At 36.1% G+C, this 12448-nt stretch overlaps 1 protein-coding gene across 2 annotated transcripts in view; it reads right to left on the bottom strand.

The window, feature by feature from the left end:
* LOC138696221 (chitotriosidase-1-like) overlaps positions 1-793 on the bottom strand; it is a 58386-nt gene extending 57593 nt beyond the window's left edge. For both annotated transcript variants that reach the window (XM_069820877.1, XM_069820879.1), the window contains exon 1: positions 487-793. In XM_069820877.1, the coding sequence (XP_069676978.1) occupies positions 487-616 (130 nt within the window). In that variant the 5' untranslated portion in view covers positions 617-793. The remainder of the gene's footprint in view (positions 1-486) is intronic.
* Between the last annotated feature and the right edge of the window lie 11655 nt (positions 794-12448).

Genomic DNA, 12448 nt, shown 5'->3' with positions numbered 1-12448 from the left:
GTCTATTATTTCATTTTTCCATATGCATAATCTAAAGAATCCATTCTGAGCAGTAACAACGCGCAGTGATAACTTGTAAACTTATACTAAAATATAAAACAAATACTGAATGCTTGGTTCGTCGCATAAATTGCAGGCAAAATTAACAGAAATAGCCTATAAATTTCATATTGAATACATAACCTTAAATCACTTACATCTATAACTGTACCGAAACCTGCACATGTTTCTTCTCTAATGAGTAAATAATTCCTTTTGTGTATCGAAAATAAAATATAAGCACGGGTAGTCTGTAACACATAGGCCTCTCTTACAATAATAAATAAACAGCATGTTTCAACTACCAGACAGATAACAACCAGACAGAACACAGTACCGTAAGCTTTGAAAGATGCAGGTTAAACGTGACAAAATACGAATTTAGTTATAGAATTGTTTAAAGTCTACGAACTGTATCTCCTGTAAAATGGTCAGTATGTGACTTACCTTTACGTTGTACCGATTTCTTCATAAAAGCTGTTTCTTCACCTTCAAGTTTACACGGAAAGTTATTGAAACTCACCCCACGGAAACTATTCACGTGCACACAGCCACAACGAATGAATAAAATAATCATAACGATGCGTTACACAATAATGTTGGTGAATTTCAAATTTCGTCTTCATTTCATCTCATAACCGCAATTTAAAACTCTTCCTTTCCTTGTAATAAACTCGATACTACGATATTTACTAGAGTAGCTACAGTACATCAGCCACTTACAAACCGTGTTTTGTCGAATTGTGTGACAGACTGAATGCTATAAACTACAAGGTCGCTCTGCGCAGAGATGTCGTTGATATCAGTTTCCCTCAATTCGTACGGATTCACAGACTGTTTCAAAATTACGCAATTCTACAGAACTGAATCAAAGGAGGTCTCATATTTTTTTTAACAATTCCATAATACGAATAGTATAGACTACTAAGCACACGGTTTTACTTCTCGGCACCCAATAGTTTCCACATAATAATCTAGAACTAATCACCTGTTGTACGTAGCAATCACTGGATGTATCGCCATTGTCTCAAGACCCGTTCCGACTTCTGTTCTTCCTATTGCACAGTGGATCTTCCTCTTGTTCTTCTCAATGTTGTAGGTTTATATATTGCAGCAGTCATCAGCACAGTGCACCCTCGGGCTAGCGTCTCTCATTGCACTGGCGAGAATCCGTGCCTGCTCGCGGGTATGCTTTCTACCTCTCCCTTCTGCACGACGGAGCATATTAGGCCTACTTTGCACTCGTTACCTTTTACCCATTTCAGCGAATGCTGACGACCACTGATGTATTGTAATGCTCGTCAGATTTTTTATTAGTTTTGTCAATGGCTTGTCATTTAGACCTACTTCAAATATTGATAATGTTTTTTATATTTATGTACTCTAACGTTCAAAGGTATTCAACCTTAGATTTTATGATCGTGTAAGCGAATTTTCTAACAGTCGGATAAGTCAGAACCAAAGCTATGAAAAATTGACAAACTATGAAAGAGTTCCGCTAGTTCTCAATAGGTGGCACCAATACTGGGAGCCGTTAAAAAGTGTCAGGAAAATGATTATGTAGATTAAGCATAAATTATTCTTCTAATAGGCAATATCAGGGTTTTCACTTTGAACTACTGTACGGCGCACGCTTGCATTTGGTTTCACCTTGACCGGGATCAAACCCGCAATCTCGAGCACAATAGGCCAGCGAATACCGACTACGCTACCCAGGCCGACACGATAATGTTGTGCCCAAGGATTATGATAAGAATCATAACTTTGTTATGACCAGGGAAAGGATTTATATGTAAATACATATTTACTTATAAAGCTAATATAATTTATATTTTGCATTATCTTTATGTTTCACAATGTGTAGGGTTGAAAAATCCTACTTTTATTTTCCATATTTTTCCATATTTTAGAGTTTAGTACATATTTTCGTTAATTTCCATATATTTTCCATATTTCATATAAAACAGTCCATATTATATTAGGTTTAACAATAAAACAAAACAAAATTCCATTAACTTTTAAAAATACATTTCAACAATAGAGATTTAAACACATGTTCAGTAATCCCTTTAACATCAGAGTTATTTGAAAATTAGCAGTCCTATCAACAATGGGAAAGTAAGTTACAAAACTGTATTAATTTAATTTAAAATTTTTAACAGACTTCAGTTGTGCAGCTCAGCAGTTAAATGCCAGTCAGAGTACACATAGGTTCAGTTTTGTAAATCATACTATAAAGACGGTAAATATGCCAAAAGTACGTCATTCAGTCAATTTAAAATCAAAACTAACAAGTTACATTTCAGAATTTAAAGAAGATGGTTTATCAACTGACAATAAAATATTATTTTGTAATTTGTGTCAGTGTGCAGTATCATCTACACAAAAGTTCCTGGTGCAACAACACATTACAACTAGTAAACATCAGGCCAACAAACAACTAAATTCCAAGCAGAGACAATTGTTTTTAACACAACCAACAACATCGAATGTAAGATCTGAGTTTAACATCGACCTGTGCCGTTCTCTCATCTCTGCTGATATTCCTCTCTACAAACTAAAGAATAAGGTCTTCAGGGAATTCCTTGAAAAATATACTCAACATACAATCCCGGATGAGTCAACACTTAGGAAGACGTATGCTCCATCCATCTACGATGAGACAATACAGAAGATAAGAGATGAAATTTAAGATAGTTCAATTTGGGTTTCCATTGATGAGACTCCCGACAAAGAAGGTAGACTTGTTGGTAATGTAGTTATCGGTTTGTTAAGTGAACAATATTCTGAACGAATTCTTTTACATTGTGATGTTCTAGAAAAGTGCAATAACAAAACTATAGTTAAACTGTTCAACGAAGCTATGGGTATCCTGTGGCCAAAGGGTATTATGTACGATAATGTGTTATTCTTTATTAGCGATGCTGCCCCTTATATGGTCAAAGCTGGACAAGCATTATCTGTTGTATATCCTAAATTGACTCATTTTACTTGTGTGGCGCATGCATTTCATCGTGTGGCAGAAGTGGTCAGAGACAATTTCCCTAAAGTAGATTTGTTGATTTCATCAGTGAAAAAAGTATTTCTCAAAGCTCCCAGTAGAGTTAACGTGTTGAAAGAAATGTACCCTGAAATTCCATTGCCACCAAAGCCAATTTTAACTAGATGGGGTACATGGCTAGAAGCAGTTGAATATTATGCCGAACATATAGACTCTATTAACAATGTTCTCCTTGCATTGGACTCTGAAGATGCAGTCTCAATTGATACTGCGAAAACAGTTACCTGTGACATAAGTGTGAAGAATGACTTAGCTCACATTCAGCATACATTTTCATGCATCATAAAAACGCTCAAAAGTCTCCAAAATAGGCACCTTTCACTATCTGAAAGTTTTGAAATTATAAATAGTACTGTGGAACAACTGAATCGTGGTAGAGGTAAAGTTGCAGATGCAGTAAGAGCTAAGGTGGACACTGTACTTTCAAAAAACCCTGGATATGAAGAACTACAAAAGGTTGTTGCTGTGATGAGTGGTGAATCAACAGTGAAGATTAACTTGGACTTATCCCCAGCAGACATTGTGAAATTGAATTATGTACCAGTTACTTCTTGTGACGTCGAACGCTCTTTTAGTCAGTATAAATCTATCCTCAGAGACAATAGAAGAAGATTCACTTTTCAGCACTTGAAAGAAATGTTTGTAACCTATTGTTATGGTAACAGACAATAAAAATTGTGTTTTGTTGAAACTACATTGGAAGATAAGGTACGTCCATTATATTTTTTGTTTAGTTTGATTAAAATGTACCAATATTTAACGTACATAGTCATTTTTTTATAATTTTAAGTCCATATTTAATTCCATATTTTGGTAAAAATCCATATTTAATTCCATATTTTGGTAAAAATAACTACATATATATTTACATATTTCATATATTTTTAGTCCATATAAATCCGTTCCCTGGTTATGACCATAAGCAATATATTTTCACTTTATTTGAAAGTAATGAAATCGTACTTATTAAAACATTCAGTTAAATCATTGAAGACATGAGACAGAGATCGCTTCCTGTTGCAACAGATTACCGTACAGTTTATCGACGTCAGCAGAAGCAGAGTCAAGTCTTGAACAAGACAGGAAATGCGTACGCTTGCATTTTAGCACAAAGTCATTCTTATGCAACAGCTGACATCCACATAGATTAAGCAACAGTCTTTAACAAACCGCATCTCTCGCGAGATTCCTAATTGGATATTCGTTTGAAGTCTAAATTTCTATTGGCTAAATCAAAAACAGAGATTCAGTCGTGAGTGTTCCTTAAATCTGTATTGCTCCAAGTGACAACAGGAAATGCCGATCTAAAATAATGGCTAAGAATCAGTGAATGCAATACCGTCTTTTTAGAAGATTCACGGGTAAAATAGCGTCACTCTGTTACGTCACAAAGGACGCGGCTCGAGAACTTATAAATGGACATGAAACGCCCAAATCGCGTCGGCGGTCATTAGACACTGGTTCATCAGTCTTTGGTCAAGACAGCGGTCATGCAGTAGCGGACGTAACATCCCGACGTCCACGAAGAAGGCAAGAAAAATGGCATCATCTTTGAATTGCACCAGGGTTCGCCCTACAATCAACTGTAATTAAGATCATCAGTTCAATTCTTGTATTTTACATTTAACTAGTTCGTTCTGATACCTTAAAATTAACAGCAATTTTGATACTTCTTAAATCGTTCAATTTCAATATTCAATATTCTATCTGTGATAAATTGGTATCTTGTTAATAAACTAGTAATAGTGAATTTCTACACTTGTGATTATTTCGAAAGCCTGAGATCACATTCTATATAGGAATCCCTCCTATCCATAAGTACAGTTTATAATTTATCAGAGATTTAGAAAGTATAACGCAGTGTCTAATTTGTTGTGTTGTCTTGATAGTAGGATATAACTTGAGATGTTAACAAACATAAGCCATCCGCCCTTGTCGTGGCAAGTGGCACTACAAAATACTGGTGTCAGATATGGGGCACAACAATAAATTTTGGTATCAGATGTGGTACAATAATAATAATAATAATAAGTTCACAACAAATCTCTCAATAAAATATTAAATTTAGTAAATTAATAAATGTTAACCGTGTCAGTATAAAATTATTTTAGACGTACATAGGATAAAACATAGCACACGCATAATTCAATCTTTGTATTTTTATTTGTATGCCTATATATAGTTTTCTAGTGTTGAGAAGGTTTTTCACGCAGGAAAACAACCGGAAATGAGAAATATTATCTACAGCACTGCGATGTGTTGCTTTTCCTGTTGTTCTGATGTCGAACTCTGTATGCATTCAGTAGACTAAACAAGACATCTGAGTATTTTCAAGAACTTTATTTGCTCTCACATTAACAATAAAATATTTTGCCTTGAAATTGCGCGTTAGTGCGTGGTAGCAGCACGGCGGTGCTTCATCGAACTTCGATCGCGTATCTCACAGACATCTTCAGCCAGAGAGTAATTGGAAGGGGAAGTTCAATCCCTTGGTCTGCACGATCTCCTGACCTCTCCTGATACGGAAAGGATTATGTGGAACTGAATATAGAAAACAGATAAAACTTCAATTATTAGAGACGGAACAGAAAGTGCTTAGGTAATGTGACACATAAAACAGCATTTTTCCGAAGTTTCTCAAAATACTGTACCTAAAACGAGGCGTCCATTCAGAAACCGATGCGAGTACAACGAGAGACTATTTCACTAGTCAAGGGGTGAAACAAAATTTAGAAGATTCATTCAGCGAAAAACAGGACAGTGTTGGCTGGACGTACAGTACTACATCAGTACTGACATTTAAGGTTATGTTTATTTGCTTTCTATCACTGTGTATCACTTTCTTTTTACTATCAGTTGACTATTGATTATACAATTCTCTATTTTCGTTTCGATTAAATTTTCGTATATCGATATTTCTGTTGAGGGGGCAGCATTTGTTTAATTTTCAAGGGGGCAAAAATATTTAATACAGCCCTAAATGGAATCCAGATTTTAATATTAATATAGCGTGGTTAAAGTAGAAAATTACTGAAATTAAGACGAAAGAAAGAATTAGTCTACTAAAATATAAATTAAACGTACTTTGATTTGTCCTGGAAACATCTCGTATAGAAGTGCCACGCCATGGTCGTCAGTGCTTCTTTATGCCCATCACAGGAAAGTGCGGGGAAAGAGATGGCTATGGAATATTTCCAAACTGAGAGAAGGGATGAAATTGCTAGAGACTGAAATATTTTATGCTACAATAACAGAACTATTTACTAGAAGCTATTTCTGAACGAGTGTCTATCACTGCGCAACAGATAGAGTAAGTTTATGTTTGAATTGCATTTTATTTCGACAGTCCCTGATGCTAGCAGGTAGCGACTTCGAGAATCTTGGCAGAGCTACTATTAAAGAATACGAGCATGAGGAGGCGCTATGTGATGGTGATAATAGTATTGTTTCGTGCCGAGAACGTATGTTCAAATTATGATGGTCACGTGATCGGCGGGCTACTGTGAAAGAGGATGAGTATGAGGACGTGCGATGGGATGGTATTGTTAGTATTGTTTCATGGCGAGAGCGTGTGTTCAGATTGTGGTGGGAAGAAAGGTAAGTGAAGCGAGACGACAGGTACGAAGGAATAGAAGAGTTCAAGATTTCGAAGAGAAGGAGAAGTGTATGTGAATTTCTTTTCTTATCTAGTTTAAGCCAACCTACTGTTTCCAGGGATGGGTTAATATAATCATATTTAAGAACATTGCTTACAAAACGTACACACAAATTATGAGCACGTTGAAGTTTCGTTTTGTTGTCGCTGGAAAGGTCAGTCAGTAAAATGTCAGTATAGTCAAAATAGGGAAATACAAGCGTCTGGTCCACACCTGTGGAGTAACGGTCAGCGCGTCTGGCCGCGAAACCAGGTGGCCCGGGTTCGAATCCCGGTCGAGGCAAGTTACCTGGTTGAGGTTTTTTCCGGGGTTTTCCCTCAACCCAATATGAGCAAATGCTGGGTAATTTTCGGTGCTGGAACCCGGACTCATTTCACCGGCATTATCACCTTCATATCATTCAGACGCTAAATAACCTAGATGTTGATACAGCGTCGTAAAATAACCCAATAAAATAAATAAATACAAGCGTCTGCACAAGGGACTTTTTTAAGCAAGAGGGAAGATGAACATTTATCCTTTTTAGCACATGGATAATAGAATATACTTTTCTGCAGGTTTCTGTGATTTGCATGTCCCAGTTGAGATTATTATCCATGTGAATGCCAGGATTTTTTACCCAAGAACTGAAAGGGATATGCATTGTACTTACTTTAACGGGGGAAATGTCGAAGGTGCTTTACAGCGTCGGTTTGCCGTTTGTGTCCTAATATAATTGCTTGTGTCTTTCCAGGATTGATATTAAGATGGAATTTCCTTGTCCATGTCACAATCGAGTCAATGTCTTCGTTCAATTTATCTATAGCGTCATTTATTTGGTCTAAGCGGGAAGAGATGTAGCATTGAAGGTCGTCAGCATACAAGTGATAGTTACAATGCCTTAGTTATAGACTATGCCTTTCTCTTTCCCACAGAATAACATAAGATTGCAACTCCGCTCTTTGCTTTCCACATCCATAATGGTCGCCTAATATAACAGACGTCTACTAGCCCGTGCTCTTCCCAAAACATGGTGGTGGGCGCATTGTTCAGTTTGCCCCCAATCTAAACTTCTGCGCAGTCTCCGCTGTAGGGCTTGGTGGTTATATTGCATTACATGCCAACTTTACTGTGTAATGGCCGAGTGACCCCGTAGCCCAGATCACATATATAACAGATTGCTCATCCCTATGTTAAAATCGGTAACACTTTGAAGGGAACAACCGCCAGAATCGCCACCGGTCCGCCGTAAACGAACACGAGATGGCAGTACAGTCGCTAATGCAATTCAAATGGAAGTTATGACGTGACTCCTAATGTAAAACTAAATGGCAGCATATTAAACCTGACAAAAGTTGTTATCGTCAAAGCCTATAAGGCCGAGAAATCTGGGTATAAATGATCTAGGCCCATAGTCATGAATTCGCTCTCCGCTCTGTCACGATAATGCCACAGATTTCGAAGTGACCGCATAAGTTTAATGTTATCTTTTGTCCTATAGCTGCTATTTATTGAAGGAATTTCAGTTTTATCCTCTCGACTATGCCAAACTGCCAAATATTCCGGGTCGTATAGGTACCGTCTTGGAGCAGTAATATAGCAAATAAATGCCTATCAAAAATGATCATGAGAAGAAAGCTAGATTAATATTGCAACTTTTAATTCAATAGTAATGCTGTGACTTTTATTTCAGTAACAACCACACACCCGTCAACAATGGGTATTCCACTCAACACTGCAACAGTAGTCGTTATTGCACTCCACAGAATGACAATAACTATTCACGTTTATTATTGAGAAAAACAACAATGTACTCCTAATTTCAACTAATGTTCACAAAGCACTATTTACAAAACAAAACTGTCAGTTCTCAGTTATATGTTATATGAAATAAAGAAATATCGTTTTGAAAATCTGCAATTATATCTCAGTATTAATACGAAATAATAATCACAGAAATGCTTACGTTAATAAACACATATCTTCTCTTTACTGTGGATGCAGTGCTAATATTAATATGAATCATTTTAGTATTTATGAACATACTTATTCTGAATAACTAAAAATGCTGAAGTAGTGATTGCAGCTAATTGTTTTCACTGCAAATATATCTCGATATAATAATGCGGGGTGTAACATATGTTCTCTGGCAGCCATGATTCACGCTGTAACAGGACGTTAAGAATTTAACTGCGGGAGTATGCTATGTTAATTTAACAGTGGGTTTAACATGATGTTAGTAGAAATAACAGTTGATGAAACATCACTACCAGTCCACACCTGTGGAGTAACGGTCAGAGCGTCTGGCCGCGAAACCAGGTGGCCCGGGTTCGAATCCCGGTCGGGGCAAGTTACCTGGTTGAGGTTTTTTCAGGGGCGGCTTTTGGGGCAGTGCCAGTGTGCCATGGCACCACCAATGAAAGAAACAAAAAATAATACCCTAAAAAACAGTTGTAATAATTTATTTCTAGTATTTTATTCCAATTTCATTTGAACGAGCGCGCGCACAGATCGGGACGCACTCTTGCAGTGTTTTTTCGAACGTTGGAGCCAGTTCTCTGTGGCACCGGGTAAGCCCATATAACACTGTACAAAAGGCTACTGGTTTAGTTCATATGCGGTTCTTATGGCGGAGACTGAGCCGAGTTCAATTTGACTCAGTAGTTAAAATTCCGCCCGCTGGAGCGCAGTAATCCAGAAATTCCGCTAGATGGCAGGGTTTGTTGGAAAAGTTTGGCAGGAAACCGTTGTCTCAAGAGCAGACTTACACGAAAAGTTCGGCGCCAAATCTTAATGCAATGTTACCAATTCAAAACTAATGCACACAACTTGGATTTGAAAGTACAAATTACTATTCATTTAACTGTATCGAATGCAGAGAAAGTCAGTCATGGTTATTTTTAGAAAGACAACTACGTATTTCCTCATATTATGTAACACTATTTGTTAATTTAGTGTGATATTTGTTTTATTTCGCGGCAACTAAATATCGTTACACTGTTGCTAGTATTGATGATTTTGTTAACGATATATGAGATTTATGCAGGACATGAACATGTGTTATTCAAGCTGCTGCCTAGGATTCATCGGTCTGTTTAAGTGAAATGTAAACGTTTTCATTTATTGTCTGTATCACCGTTCATTTCGTGTGTTTTTGCCAGTAACTTTACGAGTTCTAAAAGTTATTTATATTTTCCATTTCTTTCCTTAATTCTAGAAGATGAAATATGTGATACTTTCGAGGAAACAATCAAAATTTTGAAATTGTTAATTACAATGCCCATCTCCACTTCTGAAGCTGAGCGATGCTTTTCTATGCTGAAAAGAATAACCACATTATTTCTTAGAAACACTATGAAGGAAGAAAGATTGAGTGCTTTAGGAATGTTATCGTGCGAAAAATCTTTCGTATGCAAGATTGAAGGTTTCAATGCAAAAGTGATAGACTTGTTTGCCAACAAAAAGGAACGACGAATGGATTTCCAGTACCGTTCTTTTTAATCCAGATGCAGATGTCTCTCTCTCGGCGTTGGATTGGCACTTTGGTGAGTACATTGCTTGGAATTTAAAAATGTTAGTGATTAGTTAAATTCCTCTCTTAACATTCAAATGATAAATTTTATATAAGCATATTTTTAAGTTAGAAAAGCGTTTATTGCTGTTTTTGGTTTGGTTGAAAGAAGCCACGTATGTCAAATATCTGGGTATCATTATTGATCAGAATTTAAAATGGCCTCATCACATTATTTATCTTTGTAAGAGGCTTCGTAAAACAATTTATAAATTCGTTAATCTTCGATGCTACTTACCTATTAGAGTTCTACGAAATGTTTATTTGGCCATTATTCAGTCTATCATTCAATGTGGTATAATTGTTTGGGGTGGAAGTACAAAAATTAATCTTAGTCCGTTAAATTTACTACAAAAACGAATAATTAAAATTTGTTTGAAGAAACGTTTCGATTATCCAACTAAATTAATTTATTCTGAATTTAATGTATTTAATATTGAACAAATTTATAAGTATACGCTGTTAAAATTTTATCATAAAAATCGTAATAAGTTTGTATTACAGACACAAGACGAAATATTAATTCAACATTAGTAGAACCTAAATGTCTCACATCTGCTGGTCTAAAGCATAGCATAAATTTTGGCCCTCGGTTGTACAATGCTTTAACTAAATTACACCCAGAACATCTAACATGTAACCCACTAACATATAACAAGAAAATTAGAAACGTGTTAATATCTTAAATTTGATTAAATAAATTTATAGCCTATGTGTATGAATTAATCAACCTATATTATATTTGTATTCTATAATTTTGAAATATATATTAATCCTACTTTTCACGTGCGAAATTATTCTTCTCTAGTGTTAATATTATATTATATACTTAATTCCATTGCCGCTGTAATTATATTTTAGTTCCTATTTTATTTTACTTATTTATTTATATTATTATTATTTTTTATTTTAATATTATATCTGAACTGCGACCGAGCACGAGCGCTGCTCATTCGGTCTCAAATTTTGTTAATACTACTGTATCTTCTTTTTATATTGCTTGTATTATTTTATTTGTATTTCTCTTTGTTTGTTTTGTAATTATATTTCTTTATTCTGTATATTTGAATTTAAATAAATAAATAAATAAATAAATAAATAAATAAATAAATAAATATAGGCCTACTAGTTGCATTATTAACTGCACACCTGGTAAAATAGCTCGCTTAATTAATTTGTTTTATTTAACATAATGTAAACATGAGCTGTGATTATCACCTTTCACTTGGTGATTTGCGTGCAACCTTCTTACATTTTTGGCACCACCACCAGAATGTCTCACCGGCCGCCACTGGGTTTTTTCCGGGGTTTTCCCTCAACCCAATACGAGCAAATGCTGGGTAACTTTCGGTGCTGGACCCCGGACTCATTCGGACTCATTTCACCGGCATTATCACCTTCATATCATTCAGACGCTAAATAACGTAGATGTTGATACAGCGTCGTAAAATAACCCAATAAAAAAACATCACTACCGTTAAGTTTACTGTTAAACTGCCTTAACGACATGTTAAATATTTAACAAGTGTTGGTGCAATTGGGCCGTAGTGTTGCGGACTCCGGCGCGGGTTGGAAAAGTTCATCGCGCAACGTAATAGCGCAACCACCGTGTGCAACCTTGCCCCGCTGTTCTTCAGTTGGTTCCCAAACAAAATATCAACACGTGAGTTGGTTCCCCATGTTTAAATATCCAAGGCTGTGATTTTGTAGCAGGCTGTGTGGGACATGGATGTTAATCGATCATGTAGTAGAGTAGTTGTTATTGCCTATAACGCCACCTATAATCGATCATGACCCGCGACTCCACTTGGTTGCTCAACTTTTGACGATTTAAAGTTGCTGTGTTACACGTGTCGTGGTTATGTTCTACGTTGAATTCCATTATAATATCTGAATCAGAAAGTTTCACGGAACAATTACATCCTCTTTTAACACAAGTATATCTTTCCACACCACCAGATAATGTTTTCTGAAAACTGAACTTGTAATCACTGATCACTAAGAGTTTTTTCCCCCCTTTTCAATTAAACAATATGTAAATCCAGCTGTTGTTTATGCCGACTTCGAAAAAGCAATCCAAAATGGAATTTCAAACGTATTCCCTAATGTCAAATTGAAAGGTTGTAGGCTCTATCTTGCACA

This window comes from Periplaneta americana, chromosome 3, assembly GCF_040183065.1.
Source record: "Periplaneta americana isolate PAMFEO1 chromosome 3, P.americana_PAMFEO1_priV1, whole genome shotgun sequence".
In the NCBI taxonomy this organism is placed as follows: Eukaryota; Metazoa; Arthropoda; class Insecta; order Blattodea; family Blattidae; genus Periplaneta; species Periplaneta americana.
The sequence above is the reverse complement of the archived record's forward strand: the minus strand, read 5'-3'. Positions and strand labels throughout refer to the sequence as shown.